This window comes from Dasypus novemcinctus, chromosome 25 (assembly GCF_030445035.2).
Source record: "Dasypus novemcinctus isolate mDasNov1 chromosome 25, mDasNov1.1.hap2, whole genome shotgun sequence".
Taxonomy (NCBI): domain Eukaryota; kingdom Metazoa; phylum Chordata; class Mammalia; order Cingulata; family Dasypodidae; genus Dasypus; species Dasypus novemcinctus.
In genome coordinates, this window is record NC_080697.1 from 1,493,869 (window position 1) to 1,516,981 (window position 23,113).

Consider the following 23,113-nt stretch of genomic DNA (forward strand, 5'->3'; position numbering starts at 1 on the left):
ATAATATTCGATAAAGCTGCCAAACCCTCTCAACTGGGAGAGAATGGCCTATTCAACAAATGGTGCCTGGAAAATGGGACATCTATATGTAGAAGAATGAAAGAGGATTACCATCTCACACCTTATACAAAAATCAACTCCAGATGGATCAACCTAAATATAAGAGGCAAGACATAAAGACTTTGGAAAGCAGTAGGGAAGCATATACAAGACCTTGTAATAGGAAATGGCTTCATGAACTTCACACCAAAAGCACAAGAAGCAAAAGAACAAATAGATAAATGGAACTTCCTCACAATTAAAGCCTTCTGCACCTCAAAGGAGTGTGTCAAGAAAGTGTAAAGTAATAAGGGAACCTGGCAATATATTGGGCTTCACTTTTCAGGAAGTTTTGGATCACAGACAGTTTCAACAATGGCAGCGGAGGAATACTGGTGTGGGATGTTATTGACAGGGGACGCTTGGTTGGCAGGGAGTTCTATAGGGCACATATCCAGGGTACGTAAAAATATTTGGATATTTTCATAGTGAATACAATCAAAAACAACTGAGAGAGTGCTGAGTTCCTAGCCAGGGGAGTTCTATCACATTCCCTAAAGGAACACCAACAATGCCCAAGTGCAATGGCAAAGACCAAAAAAGAATGAAGGTCCAACAATGAGCCCTTGATACTAATGAATATGCTTTGAGCCTGTGTACCTGAAATAAGAACAAGGCCTAGAGTTGCAGGGTGCCTAAGAGTTACCTCCTGAGAACCTCTGTGTTGCTCAAATGTGGGCAGTCGCAAAGCTGAACTCAGCATGTTAATAATGCATTGCCTTCCCCCCAGCATGGGACATGACTCCCGGGTATGAGCCTCCCTGGCACTGAGGGATTACTATAAAGTACCAGCTGATGATGTAACTAGAAAATGACCTTGAATACAAGGGTCAAATTGGACCAGCAGAATATCTCATTTTACATATAATAATAGGAGTAAAAATGCCTTTTGACCTGAATCAATGGAATGGAAAGGAGAAATGAATTTATATGGCTATAAGTCTGCAAAAAAGAGCTGGGAGGTTATCACAGGGGTCGCCCTTATGCACACCTCAGCAGAATCCCAGAGACAGATAAAGTAGATACAACCCCTGGTATTGGTTCTTCTGGGGGCTACAGAAACCCACAGGTTTTATGGTCATGGCAGATGGAGTTCAGTGCCATGTCAGTTGGCCCTTCTGTGGAGTTTTTTTCTGTGTGATGGAGCTGGATTCAGATGTGATCTTTTTTCACAAGCCTCTCCTGTTACATTTACCAGAACTGTAGTTGGTGCTGGTGTTTAATATATATCCAGAGGATCTGAATATCTGGACTGACCATATGATAGCCAGGCCCTGAGCCTCAACAGACTTCAGTCCTTACACTCTGGTTTATTGGACTTACCCCACTCAGCCAACATGGAGTTGAAGAAAGTCAACCACCACACCATGGAGCCAAGAGTGGCTACAACTGAAAGCAGGAGGACTGCACCCAGGATCCATGTGGAATCTAAGCCCCCTCTTGACAGAGATGTGGAGTGGACACAACCAATCCAAGGTCCACAGGATGGCGGAATAGAATATGGATTAGAGTGGACTTACTGATATTCTATTCATGAACTATTGTGATTAGTAATCGAAGAAAGTGTGGCATTGGTGTGGAGAAAGTGGCCATGGTGGCTGCTGGGGATGGGGAATGGGAGGAAGAGATGAGATGTGGAGGCATTTTTGGGACTTGGAGTTGTCCTGGGTGGTGCTGCAGGGACAGTTACTGGACATTGTATGTCCTCCCATGGCCCACTGGGTGGAATGTGGGGGAGTGTGGACTATGATGTGGACCATTGACCATGAGGTGCAGCGGTGCTCAGAGATGTATTCACCAAATGCAATGAATGTCTCATGAAGAGATTGTTGCTATTGGGGAGGAGGGGGGTGAGGGGGGTGGGGTCATATGGGGACCTCATATTTTCTGAATGTAATAAAAATTAATTAATTTAAAAAAGCAAAATAAAAACAGTTGTGTTATTTTTGCACAGTTTCAAAAAATAAAATACATGTGCAATGAAATAAGAGCTATGTAATAGGAATTGTGTAATTATATTCCACGTATGAATTAAATGCTCTTAGCCTTCTATTTAAAAGTGAAATATAAATATAATGAACAATAAAATTCCTTCAAATAATTTAAATTTTCTTTTTTCTTTGCTTAGAATGGTTTTAAATAGTAAACAGGGTAGCAGGTGTAGCTCAGTTGACTAAACAGCTGCTTCTCATACAAGGTCCCAGGTTCAACTCCTGAACCTCCTAAAACTTTTTCAAAGTAGTAAATAAGCAACATTATACTTTATCTAATATTATGCCAAACATTTTTTAGGTTTTCAGGAATTTGATGCACTCTTTTCAGTATTCATATGAGCATTTTACTGATACTACTTTGATTAACAGAGTTAAAGAACTCCTTTTAGGTGGAGAAAGTGGCCATGGTGGCTGCTGGGTGCGGGGAATGGGAGGAAGAGATGAGATGGGGAGGCGTTTTTGGGACGTGGAGTTGTCCTGGGTGGTGCTTCACGGTCAATTACGGGACATTGTAGATCCCCCCAGGGCCCACTGGATGGAACGTGGGAGAGTGTGGGCTATGATGTGGACCATTGACTATGGGGTGCAGTGATGCTCAGAGATGTACTTACCAGGTGCAATGGATGTGTCATGATGATGGGAGAGTTTTGCTGTGGGGGGAGAGGGGGTGGGGGCGGTGGGGTTGAATGGGACCTCATATTTTTTTAATGTAATATTTTAAAAAAATAAAATAAAATAAAAATAAATAAATAAATAAAGGTAATTATTTATTTTTTAACAGCCAAGGAAATGACAGGGTTAAAGTATATAAAGCTATTTTGATAAAAAGAGATTTTTCTTTTGTTTATTGATTAGTCAGGAGAAAAACTTTTTCCAAACTTTTGCTGAAACAGACCACTGATTTGGTTTTTGTTATTTTAACAGAGAAAAAACAAAATTTTAACTTTGCATCAGTATGCTATTTGATATTACAGCTTTTGAAACTTTATAGATAGACCAAATAAATTTTACTCAACTTTAACTACAAAAAATTTCTGTATTCATTCAGATTTTGTGTTATATTTTAACTTTTCTTCATATAACCAGTTTGATCTTAGGACAAAATAACTGTCTCTTTCCTTAATAATAAAAATATATTCTATACACCCTACATACATATGTTATTAAAATGATTTTGGGAACTATCTTACAGCAAATTCTTACAACATACGATTACCATAATTACATTAGTTAACAGGAATTTTATTTTAGCAGTGAAGGAAAAACTACTTTCCCCATTATTTTATGAAAACCTAAGATTCCCAAGGGAATCAAAATTATCTTCTCCCTATCACCACTTTAATATTCAGATTGAAGTGGCCCCTGATAGGTTTTCCTGTTCTGTATCAATTAAACTAAAGACTTTCTGTAATTAACTATTTGAATATTTCAGTTTAAGCAATGGATCTACAAACCTCTTATAACTATTTATAACCACATAGAGCATTGTTGCTTCATTTCAAGACAAAGTCCACCTTCACAGAACACATTCCCTTATCTAATGCCACCACAATACCTTCTTCCACAACTTGCCATATGCATTCAAGTTTTGTCCTACATACTTCCATTCGGATTTTATGAAAACCAGCCATCCCATCCTAGGAAAAATCATACTTTTCTTGAACAAATTTATCAAATTTCAATCAGCTACAAACTTTCTATTAAAGTTTCACATCTTTCATTTCTTTCTGTGAAGAAAAACAAGCTATTCATTTCAATTTAGTCAAGAACTAGTTTTTTATGAAGAGCTCCAACCCTGGTGCCTGAATGAGGAGAGGAAAAAGTTGGGGCAGAAGGCAGTGACTATGAGGAAGGGGAGTCAGAGGATGAGGAGGGTGGGGTGGAGGTGATGTCCAAAGTATATATGGAGGAGTTGAAGGGGGATCCTGGCCAGCTGGATTACAGTCGAAGTTTTTGGGGGATTTAAGGGGCAGAAAGGAGGAAGAAGAAAGCTTTTGAGGAGGTTTTTGGTGTAAAAGAACAGGATTGACAGAAGGAGTGATGGATACAAAGATGAGAGAAGGCCTGAGTGTGAGGAATCTCACAGGCCTGCCACTATGCTGGATAAAGTCCTTTAAATCTCAGAGAACTTGAGAATTAAGTGCTTTTCTCATCATTGACTTACATTGTCCAATTGGTATTGCAGCCATGCAGAGGTCAAACAGAAAATGAGATTTTTGGGTCTGATGTCTCCTTTTGGGTACAACATTTTAAGGTTTTGAAGGAGACAGCCCAGAGGCATGGTTTTGTGGGTGTGGCAAAATTGATTTCCCCATTTTAGGTGGCCTGGGTGAGACTAGGGATCTAGGATAGGGGAGATTCTGAGACAGGCATCCCTGAATCAGTCAGATATCTCCAAGGAAACAGGAGACTGCACTTGGGACTGGATGTTTCCAGAGCCACGGGTCTCTTCCCTTAAAAACACGGTCTTTTGTTTGCTGGGCCCTCAGGGACCACTGAGGATCCTGACCTAACACTAGGTTTTTAATCAGTGGGTTGTTCTGGACAATGAATAAAGGAGAGAGAGAGACAGCAGGATCGTCCAGTGGAGAAATCCTTAACTCACCCAGATGAGATTCAATGTCTGGGGTTGGATGAGCATTCAACAGTGGCAGAGTGGAAATTCCTCACCAATCAATCAGTCTCAACATTGTCCCAGAGCTGGGTTTTCAGCACCAAATATTAGAGAAAAAACAGTGCTCACTGGGAGACAGAGACTAAGGATTGCAGGCAGGCAGCAAGTTTACTGGGAAACTCTTCCATTAGAGGGTTTCTGAAGATTAAGCTTCAGCCTGCTCATGAAATATGGTGGATATGACTTTATACAGTACAACAATAGGCAGAGAAACACTAGTCCATGAGGAGGGGGTTTGTAGGGGTTGTAAAAGTGAATTCTTCTCATGCATGACTTGGGGGTAGTGGGCCAGGAGGTAGGGTATTCTTGGCATGCAGGGTCTGGTGGCCTGATGAAGGTCCTTATCTGCTCCATTCCCACTGTGATATGGCTCATCCTTGGGGGGAAATATGCTGTACTCTGCACATTGGCTTCTTGATTTAATCAATCATAATGGAGTCACAACCTTATGACCTGTTAATTATTGCAAACCTTGTAAGGGGGAAACTCTAACACTAATTGATTTTCTTGTGTTGAGCCACCCTTGCATACCTGGAATATAACCCATTTGATGATTTGTATGATTCTTGTAATGTGCTTTTGGATTCTGTTTGCAAGAATTTTGTTGAGGATTTTTGCCTATATTCATTGATATTGGTCTGTAATTTTGTGTGGGTTTTTTTTTTTTTTTGTACTATCTTTGCCTGATTTGGGTATTATGGTGATGTTGGCATCCTAGAATGAGTATGGTAGCATTCTCTCCTGTTCAATTTTTGGAAGAGCTTGAGCAAGATTGCCATTAGATCATCTTTATATACTGACTGAATTCACCTTTGAAACCATCTAGTCTTGGGCTTTTAATCTTTGGGAGGTTTTTGATGACTGTTTCAATCTCTTCATTTATGATTGGTTTGTTGAGGTCTTCTGTTTCTTCTAGAGCCAATGTAGGTGGTTCATATATTTATAAGAGTTGTACAACCTCTCTAATAAAAATATTTTAAAATGTAAAAAAAAGTTTGTCCATCTCATCTACAATGTCTCCTTTTTTGACATACAGCTGTTCATTGTATCCTTTTATAATCTCTCTTATTTCTGTGCTCAGTTGAATTGTCCCCTCTCTCATTCCTTATTTTATTTATTTGTATCTTTTTCTTTCTTTGTCAGTCTAGCTAAGTGTTATTGATTTTGTTTATCTTCTCAAAGAAACAACTTTTGGTTTTGTTAAGTATCTGTTTTTTTGTTCTCAATTTTATTTCTTTCTGCTCTGATCTTTACTATTTCTTTGCTTCAGCTTGCTGTGAGATTAGTTTACTGTTCTTTTCCTAGGTCCTCCAGGTTTGAAGTTAGATCTTCATTTTTAGCTCTTTCTTCTTTTTTAAGGTAACCTATTGAGGCCTATAAATTTCCATCTCAGTACTGCCTTTATGGAGTCCCATAGGTTTTGATATGTTGTGTTCTCATTTTCATTTGTCTCAAGATATTTTCTGGATTCTCATGTAATTTTTCTTTGGCCCACTGATTATTTAAGTGTGTGTTGTTTAATCACCATTTATTTATGGCTTTCCCCTTTTCCATCCATTCTTGTGTTCCAGCTTCATTTTGTTATGATCAGAGAAAGTGTTTTCTATAATTTCAAACTTTTAAAATTTATTTGGACCTGTGTTTTGACCCAAAATATAGTCTATATTAGAGAAGGATCCATGAGCACTTGAAAAGAATGTATATCCTGTTTTTTTGGGATACTTTCCTTTATAGATATCCGTTAGGTCTAGTTCATTTATCATATTATTAATCTTCTCTATTTCTTTATTTATCCTCTGTCCAGATATTCTATCTAATACTGAGTGTGGTATATTGAACACTCCAAATATTAATATCTATTTCTCCCTTCAGTTTTCTCAGTGTTTGCATCATGTCTCTTTGGTAATTCAGGTTAGGTGCATAAATATTTAGTATAGTTATTTCTTCTTGGTGAATTGTCCCTTTTATAATATATAATAACTTTCATCCCTTATAACAGTTTTACATTTGAAATCTATTGTGTCCATTAGTAGTATAACTACTCCAGTCCTTTTTTGTTGCTATTTGCATGGAATATATTTTTCCAACCTTTAACATTGTTTTTTAGGTGCCGGGGCCAGTGATTGAGCCCAAGACCTCTTATGTGGGAGTGTGGAAAGCCAGTGCTCCACCAATGACCACATCAGCTCCCCAGCCTTTCACTTTTAATCTGGTTGTGACCTTATGAGGTGGGTCTCTTGTAGACAACATATAGATGGCTCATAGTTTTTTATCCATTATATCAGTCTATGTCGTTTGATGAGGAAGTTCAATCCATTAGTATTCAATACTATTACAGTAAAAGTACTTGTCACTTCATCCATTTTGTCCTTTAGCTCTCTGTTGTAATACTGTTCTATTATCTGTTTTTTACCCTTTAATATACCCTTCCTAATAATATTCACTTCTATACTCTTCTCCAAATCTCTCACCCTTTTATTCCCCCTTTCTGTCTGCAGCACTCCCTTTAGTATCTCTTGTAATTCTTGTTTTTTTGGTAGTGTATTCTATCAAGTTTTTGTCTGTGAAGACTTTGAACTCACCCTTATATTTGAAGGACAGTTTTGCCAGATATAAAATTCTTGACTACAGTTTTTCTCTTTCAGTACTTTAAATACATCATACCATTTCTTCCTGCCTCCATAGTTTCTGATGAAGGTTAGCATTTAATCTTATTGAATTTCCCTTGTATGTGATGCTTTAATTTCCTCTTGTTGCTTCAGAATCCTCTATCACTGATATTTGTCTTTCTGAATAGGGGTTGTCTCAGGGTAGGTCTATTCAGATTTATTCTGTTTGTTGTGCATTGCCTTCCTTGGATATTGATGTTTATGTCTTTCATAAGGATTTGGGACGTTCTCAGTAATTATTTCTTAAAATATTCTTTCTACCCCTTTTCCATTCTTTTATCTTTCTAGGGCACTGATAATGTGAATGTTTGTGCATTTTGCATTATCATTCATTCCCTGAGATTCTGCTCCATTTTGTCCATTCTCTTATTCTCCTTCAGTTCTTCTGTCTTTTCCAGTTCAGATGTTCCAATTTCAAAATCACTAATTCTGTCTTTGAGCAATTCAAATCTGCTCTTATGTGCCTCTACTATCTTTTTAATCTCATCCATCATTTCTTTCATTCCCATAAGATCTGTTACTATTCTTCACAGGCTTTCAAATTGTTCTTTATGCTCACCCAGTATCTTCTTTTTGGGGGGAGGGAGGGGAAGGGATAGGAAAATATTTATTTGTTTTATTTTATTTTTTAAAGGTAATAGACCACACAAAACATTACATTAAAAAACATCAGAAGTTCCCATATATCCCACTCCCCACCCCCAACCCCATCATTTTTAATTCTATTTTTTTGAAGATACATAGATCACAAAATATGTTACATTAAAAAAATATGAGGTTCCCATATATCCACACACCCCCACCCCACTCCACCCACATCAACAACCTCTTTCATCATTGTGGCACATTAATTTCATCTGGTGAATACATTTTGGAGCACTACTGTACACACAGATAATGGTTGACATTGTAGTTTACCTCTCCCACAGTATATTCAGTGGGTTATGGCAGGTTATATAATGTCCATCATCTGTCCCTGCAATATCATTTAGGACAATGCCAAGTCCTGAAAATGCCCCCACATCACATCTCTTTTTCCCTCTCCCTCTCCTCAGCAACTACTATGGCCACTTTCTCCACATCAATGCTACAATTCCTTCCATTACTAGTCTCTTTAGTCATGTCTTCTTTAAATTATTTGAAATGACAGGAGAGTTGTGAGATTATCTCTGATTAATTGTCCTAAATCCTTTATCTCTTCAGAATATTTAGTTTGATCCTTTCATGGGGCCATCTCTTTCTGTTTCCTAATATGACTTGTAAATTTTTGCTGATATCAAGGCATCTGAATATGTTCACTAATTTCTCTATTGGTGAATTTCTCTCTCTTGCCTATTTTGTTTCACAGCACTTCTTTAATATTTCATTCAACTTATTCTAAATCTTTATTGCCTAGTTTAAATAATGAAAATCAGTCCAGGGACTCACTAATAGGGCACAGATTTTCCCTCAAGTGTTAGGATAGAGAGAGAACCAAAAACAGTTTTTGTCTATGCATTTTCCGGACTAGTGAGCAAGTGTTGCTCATCAGTGCACCTTTCCACAGTGCTGTTTCAGTCTGAGCTTTCCTGTGTTCCTTTGTTGAATCTCCAGAACAGAGATTTAAAGCAGGCTCTGCTGGCCAAATTCACCGAAAGAAATCTTTCCAACTCCTCCCCCAGTTTCCCTTGAAACAGCTGACATGGAGGAAGATTTCTGTCCCCATCTCTGTCAGCTTCAGTGAGCCAAGGGTTTTACGCAACTTAATATCTTGGGGATGGCAGACAAACCCTCCCCAGCCACTGCAGGGAGTTGGTAACTCATGTTTGTTGTTTTGAGGTTTTTTTCTCTCTCTCTGTCCCCCTCTTGTGAGTTCTGTAGCACTGTCCTACTCTGCTGACCCCCAAAGCTGTTACCACAGGCATCTTCTGGCTATTTCTCCATTGTTTTTGTGAGAGAATTTAGCTCTGCCTGCTAGTACAGTGTCATCTTCCCAAAATCCCTAAAACTGCTTTTAAAAAATATATGTGCTATAGCATGGATGAGCTCGAAGACACCATGCTGAGTGAAATAAGCCAGATACAAAAAGAAAAACATTGCATGATTTTTATATGAAATACATAGAATAAGCAAATTTGTAAAGACTATAAGCAGATGAGTGGTGACCCGTGGGTGGTGGGTGGGGAGGATTTTGCTTAATGTGTGTCTCTGTTTAGGATAGTGAGTTTCTGGAAAAAACAGTGGTAAATATTATACAAAATTGTCAGTGTACTTAATGTCACATAATTATGAACTTATAAATGGTTAAAATAATTTTATGTTTATTTTACTACAATTAAAACATTTCTAGAAAGAAATGTGAAGGCATCAGAACCCAGAAATTAGGGAGAACTGGAAGAGAAAAAAGGACATAGTCATGTGAAGGGGAAACTTTGCTGACTCCAGTGAAACTTGGCAGATTGATAGTAGGTGGGAGAGGAGGAGAGTGACACATGAGAACCAGAAGAAGTCAAGTCAGAGTACCAGGCAGAACCTGTGACCTTATTCCTCTGAAGGGGTGGCATCCCCTCTATCGTGTGTCAACAACTAGGATGTGTATTGACCATATCATGGCCTCTCAGGTCTGGGGACACTGTGGCATACTGCAAACAGTGGGACCCAGGAAAAATGACAGGATAAGGACCTCAATACAAATCTGAGTCAGTGTGGACCAGGACAGTACCTAAAAACACTCATTCTTCACCATGATTCACAGTTCACCAGGTGACAGGTATGTGCTAAGAAATGTGGCTATAAAAAAAGCACAAATTTAAAATAAATTACTTATTTCTTTCTTAAATAACAGGAATTTATGCCAGACATCCAAGCTGCTGTGGTAGACTTCCAGTCTTGCTAGTACTGACACTCCAAGTGCAAGTGCAGTGGCCACAAGGCTAAAGGTGAGCAGGCCCAGCAGTGTCCATCTCCCTCTCAGGAAGACTAGAGGCTTAGGCCCCTACCCCCAGTCACACACAATCACCATAAGGGTTCCAAGGAGGCATGGCTCCCCTTGACTTCCAACACACCACCAGGTCAGGTATTCAGGGTTTTGTGCCTTCAGTCCTGCAGCACTACACAACCCTGCCCAGCCCTGCTCAGTCTCTGGAAGGTGCCCCAATTCCATTGAAATACATGCCCAACCCCATCACCAGCCTATGCTGGCCCCTGCCTGGACCCGAGCTTCTTCAACTTCTCAAGTGGAGCTGCCTTCGCCCTTGCCATCTCACCCAGCAGTGAGGTGTCCTGCCCTTCCGGGACTTCCTTTAGATGCTGTCTACCACCAAACCTGGCCAGGGCCCCATCTACACAGCATGCTTGAATCAGCAGACAAGGGAGGAAGCCAGAGGCTTTATTTTTCATCTATACACAGGAACTTCTGTCCTCTAGTGAGCCTGATCTGGACATCTAGAGAGCCCCAACTGGGCTTCCCCCTCCCCTCCCCTCCCATCATGTCCACCCATCCCACCCATCATCCTCCCACAAGTGTGGCTGCAGCATTCCTGCTATTGGTCACCCTTGATTGAGCACAGTACCTGTCACTTGACAGGCTCCATCCTAGGCCCTCAGAACCCAACTGGGAACCACCCAAGGCAGAAAGCTGATATCTGCCCTGAGGACTGGGCCTCAGGAGCTGTGGCACCAAGGTCCCACCTGGCCCAACTTTCTGCCTTCATGCAAGACACACTCACTTTTATTGGGAATTTCCTCTCAACTCAGCAGTCAGAACCAAATCATGGCTCAGATCAGATATGCTATCATAAGAAACCCCAACCATAAGCCCCAATGGAGACTGGGAGACCATGAGCTTGGAGACAGGCCATCTGAAGGCATCTTCACCTGGGAGGAGATTCCCTTTGAGATGGGAACTGTGAATGTCCTTGTTCCTACAGATCACAGAGACTCTGGGATGAGAGGTGGGGCTCTGGAGACTCCCTGCAATTCCCCAAGTGGCTGAGGCCACCTGGGGCAGTGGAAAAATCTTCCAATCCCTCCTCCTGTTTCTTGGCCATCTGAAGGCAGTCTTCTTCTGTGGGCCATTGGGGCTTAGAGCTAAGGCCTTAATCATCCAAGTCCTACTTGTTCACCATGACAATGTCTCTAAATAAGGGAGGGAAGCATTGCCAGAAAGAGCACTCCTGTCAAAAATTACTGCAATACAATAGCATCTTTTACACCCCTGTTAATTGGAGATGCTCAAACCTAAAATCAACCTTGTCAAAAAGCAAAATTTTCACTGACCTTGTCTATCTGACTATTAGAGAGTCAGACAGGAAAACACCACACATGGATAACAAGACACATGAGTATTCTAAGTCTTTCCTTTGGCAAAACCAGCATGGCTATGTGAGTTTTGGTGGTCTGAGTAACTGATCTCAGAACCCCCAACCTGTCTGTGATGTTGCACATATGGGCCCTACTGTTTAAAATTCCTTGCAATCTGTGAGATGCACCCTAAACACAGGACATTTGGGTCACTAGGAAGAAGCACTCTCATGGTAAATACAAATATCCCCACTTATACTGTAACTGCATTGAATTGTGCGTGTGATATGTAATGGGGCACCAGACCAAAAGAATTTTTAGTTGGGAATACTAGTCAAACACCATCCCTTGCAGACAGTGATCTCTTTCAGAGATCATGACAGAAACTTCATCAAGAATATTCAACTTTCTTTGCTCCAAATGCATACTTAGAGTAAGTTCAGAGTCGTCTTTTGGGTCTTTAAGTGGACTTGACACTAGGTAGTAATGACCTGAACATAAGTGAGACCTCTCTTCTTCACAAATGGAATTATCTGCACTTTGGTTTACAGGCCTATCTCTTAGGAGGTTGACTGAACTGGGAACACTCTTCTAAATTTGATCTATTTGAGATAGTCCAGATATATACAAACTTTTAGATAAGTGATTGGATTTTTTTTTCTGTAAAGGACAGATAGAATATAGTCTAGACTTTTTTGGTGTGGTTAGTCTCTGTGTCATGCTTTCTTTCTTTTTATAGCAAGTCTTTAAAAATACATAAATAATTCTTAGCTTGTGACTTGTAAAAAAGAAAATCAAAAAGTATGATGGCAGGAAACTGTGATGCAGTGTGACACTTGATGAGGCCTGGAAAGAGAAAATAAAATGCCCATTGTCTTCCTTTCTGTACTTCTCCCTAAAAGCTAAAGTGCACTCTGTCAAATCTTATATTAAAAAGACAAGCTATGATGATCTAGAAATGTCTGCATGAAATCCTGAAGCTGACCTGGTTGAGGTTGGCTCCCTCTGATAGCCCTCTGTCTTCTCAGGATCAAAGTCCGTGGTGTCTTTATCTGAGTTAGGGCTCCTTTTCGTATCTTCCTATGAGGCAGCATCAAGGTAATGAGGGCCATGGAGCTGCTGGATTCTCACCCCAGACTGGAAACAGCTAGGGATTTAAATACTCCTGCCTCAGTTTCTAAGTGGCAAAATGAAGTTATGAGACAAAAATCCTCTTCCAGAGAATTTTCTTACTCCAGGTTTCTGAAACTTACAAGTTACCTCATAAGGGGCTGGCCTAGAAAAGAAAATTAATAAACTCAGACCAGAAACAATTAACATGCTTGTTTACTTTTTGCTACATTCCAGGTTTTCCTATGGAAAAAGCAGACCCATACTTGGGGTTCTCCCCAGTGGTGGCAGGGCCAACAAACCAGACCCCTGCTCTTTATCTTTCACTTCTTAACTTTCATCAAGATCCTTTGTCTTCTCTGAATTTTTCTTCTTTTTCTTTTCTTTAGGTCTCTCTTACTCATGGTCTGACCTGCCATTGTAGTACCAGGAGTCATGGCCAGAGCCAGAGAGATTAGTCACTTCGCTCCCTCCAACTTGAGGACTTGATTCTAGGGCTTCTCCAAGGGCATCTGTGCATAATCTGTATCAAATTCCCAGACACTGAATGTCACTGCTCCATTCCCAGGATGGAGCCTGGGAAGGTGGAGCTGACACCCAAGGCCTTGGTGTCCCTGTCCTGGATTGCCAAGGACCTGACAAATGCTGCAGTACCCCAGGCTTCCTTGTCCTTAGTACTTCCCATTCCCATACTGCCATCTCCCCAGGCCCAGACACCTACCTGCAAGGCCTGAGTCACCCCCAGACATACTGTAACCCCACCAAGGGAGGGGTTACTTGTATTGACCCAAACCTCAACACCCAGATAGTTTCAAGTAACCTGATGAGAGCACATGAAGAATCTGACCCTGTGCACTGACCTAGGTACCATTTACACTGCATCATGTGAGTTTGAATCCATGTAGCACATAGTGTGAACCTCTGACTTAGGCCACAAAGGGGCATGGCCTCATTGGACAAGAGGACCAGAAGTGCTAGTTCCACAATTGGGGCTCAACCTAGAGTGGGGGCAAAAGGAAGGGGCTGGAGACTTGGGTAGGGAGACCAGGGTGTGCCCAACTGTGGCCAGGTCATCAAAGGTCCAGGCCTGAGATCTGAATCTCTGGCCATGGGGTCCACAAAAGCCACAAAGGGAGCAGGACAAGGAGAGGCAGGCATTTGACTCTTGCAAGGGGATTCAGGCCAAGGCGAATGATGGAACCACCTGAACAGTCCACAAATGTTCCAGTACCTACCAGTGACAGCAAGAGCATGTGGGAAGGGCCAGGAGATGGGGACATCATGCATGGGCCCAGACAGAAGGCAGATCTGGCCTGGGCAATTTGCCTAGTGCTCCCACAGTTTGACCAGACCCACGGAGGCTGTGCCTTGCCCACCACACCACAGAAGCTCAAAGATTCCTGCTCCACTTCAGACAAACAGTGACCACCCCTCTCCAATACCAGCAGGACCCCTTCCTGACTTCCACCCTGGCTGGGGTCCTTTATTCTTCCAACCTATTGTCACATGCATGGAAAGCCATAGTCCTGAATGTTCCTTCAGACTGTCACTTTCCTTCTTTCTCAGGACACCTGCTTACCTCCAGATCCTCCTGCTCTGAGATGGGCATGGGGTCGGGTCACGTTCAGAAGAAGTGGGTGGATCTCAGCCTTCAGCCTCAGCAAAAGTTGGAGAGGTAGCTAGAGATAGTAGTGTGTCTACCCATTGAGCTGTGCTGGGGATGGGACTGCAGGGGTCTCCTGAGGGAAAATAAATGAAACAAATCCAGCCCCTTCATCCAGGAGGTTTCCTGGGACTTTTGACAGGCGCAGCCCCTAAGAGGAAGGGTGGGCCTTTAGGATGCTTCCAGGCCCCCTTCTGTGGTTCAGTGGAGCTCATCCATGACTCCTCCACACACACACCTCCAACCCACACATACAACTCCAGACTTTACTCTTAATCTGGGACTGCATCTCATCTCAGAGATGTAGGCAGGACTCCCAGCCTGTGAAGGTGACCTCAGCTGAAACTGGCACACCAGCTGTGTCCAGGAGCCCTTCAAGACTGCCAGGAAGATGGCGGCTGAGCCAGAAGAGCAATGAGTGCTGGATGGGAAAAACCACCAGCCGATATGGGCCACTGGGTCCCTTGGGGTATCTAAAATCCTGCCTCATATCCATGCAGGTCTGTGCCTGCCCACCTTCAGTGCCCACCAAATATCCATGTTGTCCCAGATCTGCCCTCCTTCTCAGCACTTTGCTTTCTACTTCCTCTCAAATTCAGGGAATATTTTACTTTTTTCAATTTTTCTTTCACTAAAAAGTCTCCCACTCCAAACTCTGACAACCGTGAAGATTTTGAGTCAAGGAGATGAATAGGGGAAATAAGCAGGGATTTTGATCCATGAGGTCAAATTCTTCCATGGTTCACATTTGTGTTTTATTTAGTTTGATGCTTGGACTGTGCTTGCTTTATGTTGCATCTACTAATAAGAACTTCACATGGGAATTATTAATGATAAAATAATAGAATAATGAAAAGCATTACTCATTATTGGGCCCTTATTGTATTATTAGCTAAATGTAGACTGTTTAGGCCATTTTTCAAAACACATATAAAAACTTTTGGCATAAATGCAATGAGTTAAGCAATTGAAAAATTGCAGTGGGGGAATGAGCATCATCTTCCAATGCATAAATATGTCAGAAATATAGAGTCACTGGGATTCAGAGGCTGAGGAGTTGAATGGGGAGACTGGAATAACACTCACGAGACCATGAGAAAATCCTTTGCACATATTTCCTGAAGACCCAAGAACTAGAGTGGAATGGTCAGGTCATCCCATGTGAGCAGAGTCATGGGACAAAGGGAGACCATGCCTATACTCAGAGCAGCTGGGTGCTTTGCTGGACACACCAGTTAGGGAATCCCCTGTCCTAGCATCACGAATCACTCCATTCATAGAGAATAGTACTAGGTGTCTATGAACAAATTTTGGTTTTTACTTCTCATTTGTGCTATTGCATAACAGAGAGTCAGTTCAGGAACCACTTAATTACAAAACTCCCTGCAACTCAGTCATGAGGTAGTATTTAAGCTGGCAAAGTTTATACATCATGGTGGAATTACATGCTAGGTTCTGGTGTAGGAATCTGTGGGTCCTTCATTCACGGACACCTGATCAATGAGCCCTGTGTCAGGGTGACCCTGATGCTCAGCTCTTGGTGCACTTAAGAGACCTGGGGGAAGCAGATTTGGCTCAACCAATAGAGCATCCACCTAATATATAGGAGGTCCAGGGTTTGAACACAGGGTCTCCTGGCCCATGTGGTGAGCTGGCCCATGTGCTGTGCTGATGTGCACAGGGAGAGCTGTGCCACACAGGGGTAACCCCGTGTAGGGGAGCTCCACGCACAGGGGGTGCACCACACAAGAAGAGCTACCCTGCATGAGAAGGGTGCAGCATGTCCAGGAGTGGTGCCATGCACACGGAGACCTGATGCAGCAAGATGATGCAACAAAAAGAGACACAGATTTCTGGTGCCACTGACAATAATGCAAGCGGACACAGAAGAACACACAGTGAATGGACACTGAGAGCAGACATTGGTGGGGAGAGCAGAAGGGGAGAAAAAGAAATAAAAATGATAGATAGATGATAGAGAGATAGATAGGTGATAGATAGATGATAGATAGATGATATAGATAGATAGATAGATAGATAGATAGATAGATAGATAGATAGATAGATAGATAGATAGATAGATAGATAGATAGATAGATAGATAGATAGATCGATCTTAAGAGAGGGAGATAGAGACCTGGAAGTCCAGAATTCAACATCTGGCTATTGACAACCTACTTAATATAAGGCCTACATAAAGCTTTGCCCTGTGAAATGTACACATTTACTTTCTGGAGGATGATTTCCCAACTGACACATCAGTATTTCCATCTGTCTCAGATGTCTTCCTGCTCCTTCTGCCTCCACTTCTCAGAGGGTACTCTGCCTGGTTCTCTCTCTCTCTCTCTGACTCTCTCTCTCTCTCTATATATATACATATATATATTTATTTTTAGCAATTTTTTTATTTTCTTATTTTTCAAAGATACATTGATCACAAAATGTTACATTAAAATGAGTTTCCCATATACCCACTCCCCACCCCACCCCAATTTCTCCCACATCAACAACCTCTTTCATCAGTGTGGCACATTCATTCCATTTGATGAATACGTTTTGGAGTACTGCTACACTGCATATAGTTTAAATTTTAGTTTACACTCTCCCACATTCCATTCAGTGGCTTCTGGCAGGATATGTAATGTACTGCATCTGTCCCTGTGATATCATTCAGGACAACTCCAAGTCCCAAAAATGCCCCCATATCATACCTCTTCTTCCCTCTCCCTGACCTCAGCAACTCCTGTGGCTCTTTGAACACACTTTGTGCATCAGAAGGATAAAGCACATGGCACACATCATACAGAGGAAGGTGCAGCTTGCTCAGAGGCTGCGTCCACAGACTGCTGAGGACCCCTCTGCTGACATCCTTCCCTGTACATGGCTGGCATCATTGTTTCCCTCCCACCTTGACACTACTTGGTTATTTGAGACTGCCAACTCTTAAGTCCAGCCTTGCCTTCCTGATTTTGACCCAATTCTGCCCTTTTTCACTCCAAGGACAACCTGACCAAGAGGCAGAGGGAAGCTATGGGTAGGAAGAGTGGAGTCACATTACAGGGCCAGATGCTACAGAAACAGAAAAAGGAGACACTGGGAGACATGGGAAAGGCATTGGTGCTCCAGGCACCCCTGAAAAAGCAGAGATATCCTTGAACTTCTTCCAGAGTCTTGGGAGGAGAAGCAGGGTTGGAGAGCCTGGTTTGGAGTTAAGGTTCTGTGAGGAGGAGGGGCTGCTGTTCAAATAGAAGCCTTAGCAGCCACTTCCCCAGAGTGGACCCTAGACCCAACCCTCTCAACCCCTTGGAGCCTGCGTTGCAGCTTTACTTCTGCTTCTGTGTTTTCTGATATTGTTTTTAAAGATTTTTTATTTCTTTCCCCTTCCCCCCCCATTGTCTGCTTTCTGTGTCCATTCGTTGTGTGTGTTCTTCTTCATCTACTTGCATTCCTGTCAGCAGCACCAAGAATCTGTCTTTTTGTTTCATCATCTTGCTGTGTCAGCTCTCTGTGTGTGTGGCACCACTCCTGCGCAGGCTGTGCTTTTTTCACGTGGGTAGGCTCTCCTTGTGGGGTGGACTCCTTGTGCATGGGGTTCCCCTATGTGGGGGCCACCCCTGCATGGCATGGCACTCCTTGTGTACATCAGCAGTGCATGAGGGCCGGCTCACCACACAGGTCAGGAGGCCCTAGGATTGAACCTGGACCACTTATGTGGTGGGTGGACACTATCAGTTGAGCAAAATCCACTTCCCTTCTGATATTCTTATTTCCTGGCACTTGCCCTTCCTGTGAATGTCCTTGGAGTCCTTGGAAAACCCATCAAAGTTCTTACTCTGGTGCTTAAGATACATGGGAGCCATGAAAAGAATAGCCATGGCTTCAGGGAGTGGGTGGGGACTGGAACCTAAAGGTGTTAGCTAACCAGGACAATCACATGTGGTGGGTGCACTGTGGGCCCCTTTGATATCTTTTGAAGGGTGCACTGCTGATTCATGGCTCACCTTGCCCTTGGAGATTCACACTTTGATCACATCAGAGCTTCCTTTTTGAGTTTCCAACCCTGCTCCTGAGAGCAGGAAACTGCTTACTGAAAATTTCACTTGAGCAACTCTGAAAATTCTAATACACCAGTTAAGTTAGTTTTCTATTCATCTATTTTTAGAAATTTTCTCTTTGTTCTTCATTCTCGGAAGGATATAAATCAAACCTTCTGTTTTGTTTACAGGAATAAGATAATGTCTCAAAGCAAAGTCAGGCAGACTAATGTCAGGAGCATCTTATGACCCAGTAAATCTCTAATTTTTCTCAGAGACAAAAAGCTTGATATCCTTGAAAGGTTTGGCACAATATCTAAACTGTAGTTTATTAGCTACTGAAACCAAGGACAACTTGAGCATGCCTGACACAATGCAGGACTGATAATTTCATGTACTCTCCTCACAAGACCCCTGGTGTCAATTATTTTTTACTTGTACTTCTTCTCCCCTATCCCTTTTCTCCTTTTTGTCTATAAATATGCTTGCCTCCGTTTTCACTTTGACCTGGTTTGGGGAAGATTCTTCCCTTACTTGTGCACTCACAATCAATCACCTTTTCACTGAGAGACATGTTTCTTCTTTGTGGTGCTAGATCAGGTGGACCCTTCTATTGTAAATGAGTGATGCTTATGAGAACAATTTGGTGAGCCAGCCAGAAGCCATACTAGTCTGTGGTGCAGTCTGATTCATGTGTTATCAATCATGGGGTTTCCTTGAATCTCCATCTCTGTGCCTAAGAGCTGCCTGGGGATTTCCTGGGAGGACTGAGGCTGGAGATTCTGGGTGAGGTTTCCACCTGGGCACTCACTGGGTGCTTTGTGTGATGGTGATTCTAAAGCTGGATTTTCCCCTCTCCTAGGTAAGTGTGTAAAATTCTCTCATTCTGATCTGCATATACTTTCACTTTTTCAGTTTGCTCACACCTAGGACCTCATAAATCAGATTTAGGGTTTGCCTATTGATTTTGTACTTTGAAGTTGGGAAACCTGTTGACTTTGAGGAGCTCCTGTTCTTCATGTTCTATCATGTTCATTTCTGTTGGTGTTGCCTAGCCATGGGAATCTTACAGAATGTGCCAGCTACATCTCCTGTGGGTTGTAAGTTGGAAAATTGGTCTAAATCTAGAGGAGACAATCTTATGAAAAGGAAAATGATTTTCTTCAATGTTGCCTGAACATAGTATAAATTAGATGACAGTGAAAAGTAACCTAAAAATGAGTCTTGGCAATATGATCTTGCAATTAGATTTGTTTTGTAAAAAAACCACAAATGGAATGCGTTTACCTACTGCAGAAGTGGAAAAACTTAGTAACATTAATGTTCTCTGTCCTGTTTCCATGTTATTTTTAATGGAATCTGGAAGGTCACATTAAGGAAATTGGTGCAGGAGAGTGGGTGTAGCTCAGTGGTTGAGTGCCTGCTTCATATATGAGGTACTTTTAAAATAAAATAAAATAAAATAAAATAAAATAAAATAAAATAAAATAAAATTGGTGTTGTTAAAGTTGTATAACTCTTGAACTGGGTGGCACTTTAAAAGAGAAAAAAAATAGAAAAATCTATCTGCTTTTAAGCCTGCAGATCAATCATGGTTTAGCCATGAAATCCTCCAGAGAACTGTCTCAAAAATGTGTTCTTATAAATGTTTCATAATATAGCTCTCTGAAATAGTGATAAAATAATAAACTAAAGAAAATGTGTATTTCTGAAAACCATCCCTTGTGGACTACCAATGTTCCAGTATTGCTTACTATTGTGTATTTGAAATAAAGAGAAATTATGTTTGCATAGAACCAAATTAAATCATTATTTTGAAAAATTTTTTAAATTTTGGTGGTAATGAATGTTGTAAGAGATTTCTTTGGAGACAATTTCCAAAATCATTTTGGTAACTTAAGCATGTTAGGTATATAAAATGTGCTTTGTTTAGTTTTTTTTTTTTTTTTTTTTTTACTGTGGAAAAACAAAGTAATTTTGTCCTATGAAAATGACCAGTTATTAAGAAAGATGAAAATGTGGGACAAAACCTGAACGAAGAGAAAGGAGGCAGGGCAAGATGGCATCTGAGTGAGTGCACTTTACGGTCTCTCCTACAAAGAGGCAGCCGAGTAGGGTTGGAGTCTTGCCAGAGTGGGTTGTCTTGCGTCTTGCAGGGTGGAGGGTGTATGGACGTTGATTTAGAGAGACAGTGATGGACGCGGTGCTTGCTAAAGGTAGAATTGTGGGTTACAAGTACAGCGGTTGGAAGCTGTGGGATGGCAGGACCCTTCCCCCTGGGGCTGGCAGCCACAGTATTCTTTAAGAACTGTCTGGTGTGTGGCAGTGTTCCTGTGCCCCATGATCCACAGATGTGTGGTCTCCAGGTCCTTGTCCCCTGAGCCCCCATAGCTCTTGTTCCACAGATCTATGTACCCTGGGTCTGCAGTGTCCCGGACTACCCTTTCCTGAGTCCAGCACTCCCCGAGGACTGGGATTGCCCTAGCCCTCCAGTTTTGTACTGATTCCATGGGTGAGAGGAATTTGGCAGGTGATACAGCAGGGGGGCCTGGCTATACAGGTTCAATTTTCTGGTGCGCCCCCTTTCTCTATTTTATTTTATTTTTTATTTTTTTGGTTGGAGGAGCATACCGGCTGGCCTGGGAAGAAAGGAGTGGTGAATCTGCTGAGAAAGCCCAATTCACCTAAATACCCTGGGATAGGAAACTTGGCCTGGGAAAAGGTGGAGTTAGAATATTAACTAGCCCTCTCATAGCACACCTAAAGGAGAGGGACTGTAGGAGGTGCTTTCCAAGCTTCCAATATCATACTTGGGGTTCCCAGTGAAGTGTGGGTGCTCTCTCTGGAAATTAAGAGTCACTGTTTTCTGTGCAGAGCTGGTTCAACAAATACCCACTTGTAGCTCCTACTGGACCTCTCACGCTGCTTTCCTGCTGACCTGGGAGAGAAAGAAGTGAGGAAGGGAGAAAGGGGGAATGTCAGATCCCTAGGCATTTTATTTAACTGCAAAGAGGATTTCTTGCTTGAAATTTGTCTGGTATTTAGCTGGTTTGTGTTCTTGTTTTTCCTTCCTCTTTATCACCCCAAGGCCCCCTTTTTTTTTAAAGATTTATTTATTTATTTCTCTCCCCTTCCCCCCCACCCCACCCCGGTTGTCTGTTCTCTGTGTCTATTTGCTGCGTCTTCTTTGTCCGCTTCTGTTGTCATCAGCGGCACGGGAATCTGTGTTTCTTTTTCATTGCATCATCTTGTGTCAGCTCTCCGTGTGGGTGGTGCCATTCTTAGGCAGGCTGCACTTTCTTTCGTGCTGGGCGGCTCTCCTTACAGGGCACACTCTTTGCACGTGGGGCTCCCCTAGATGGGGGACACTCCTGCATGGCAGGGCACTCCTTGCGCACATCAGCACTGTGCATGGGCCACCTCCACACGGGTCAAGGAGGCCTGGGGTTTGAACCGCAGACCTCCCATGTGGTAGACGGACACCCTAACCACTGGGCCAAGTCCGCCGCCCCTTTTTTCTCTTTTTTCTTTTTCTTGCTTCCTCCCCCACTACCTTTTGTTCCTTTAAATTTTCTTTTCCTTCTCCTCTTTTTTATTCTTTTGATATTAGGTGCTGCAGGGAGTGCTTCACATTTGCTGTGTTTCCTCATCCTCCATTTGTTCTTTTTTGTGTGTATTGATTTTGGCCACCAACAGTATCCCCTTTCCTCTACATCTTTCTATCATCCATCTTTTATTTTTTCTCTTACATTACACCTTTCTTTGTTTGCCCCCTTATTTTTCTGACTTTTTATTTCTAATAACTTTGTTCTGTTTTCTGTCTTATATTCACTCTTTACAATATTGTCCTTTCTTTTCTCTTTCCCTCTCTCCTGAACACACTGGCCTTTTAATTCACACCATATTCATCCCCATATGCAGTTATACATCCTCTACTTTTCTTACTTTTATAACTATACATACCTTACATGAGTCTAATATCCATTCTCCTAGATCTCACATGGTACCTCTGTTAATATTTACCATCAATACTACTATTATTCATTTTCTTTTCTAACTCCTTTTGCTTTCTCTGGCCCTAATATTTTCCTTCAAGTGAAACTAGACAACAACAAACAAATAGAATAAGAAGAACAAAGTGACAAAGAAAACACTTAAAACACACACAAAATAAACAACTAATTAAACCCCAAACTAGACAAAGAAGCTAAGCAACTGATTAAAACTGTCAAGATAAAATGATGACCAGACAGCAACAAAAAACTAAAATCCAAACCAATAATCAGGAAAACATGCCCCATTCCAATGAACAAACTAAAAACCAGGAAGAGGAGCAGAATATCGAACAAGTAATTAAAGCTCTCAAAACATATATTAGGGACCAATTCAATGAAGTGAAGGAAGAGATTAAGAATATGAAGAAAACACTTAGAATACAGAAGAAATTACAATCATATGGAAAATGATAATGGATATTATGGTGATGAACAGCACAGTTCAAAAAATCAAAAATACACACTCAGCAAATAACAGCAGGCTTGAAGAGGCAGAGGAGAGAATTAGTGATGTGGAAGGCAGTACATCTGAAA

The 23,113-nt window shown here is 41.7% G+C and overlaps 1 protein-coding gene across 2 annotated transcripts in view; it reads right to left on the reverse strand.

Annotated features, from left to right (window-relative positions):
- LOC101428600 (zinc finger protein 596-like) overlaps nucleotides 1-23,113 on the reverse strand; it is a 116,937-nt gene that overhangs the window by 38,871 nt on the left and 54,953 nt on the right. The window contains exon 5 of one of the 2 annotated variants that reach the window (XM_071211882.1): nucleotides 21,312-21,462. The exons of the other annotated variant lie outside the window; for it this stretch is intronic. Coding sequence (XP_071067983.1) covers nucleotides 21,442-21,462 — 21 coding nt within the window. The 3' untranslated portion in view covers nucleotides 21,312-21,441. Of the gene's footprint in view, nucleotides 1-21,311; nucleotides 21,463-23,113 lie in introns of those variants that run through there. 2 annotated transcript variants of the gene reach the window in all.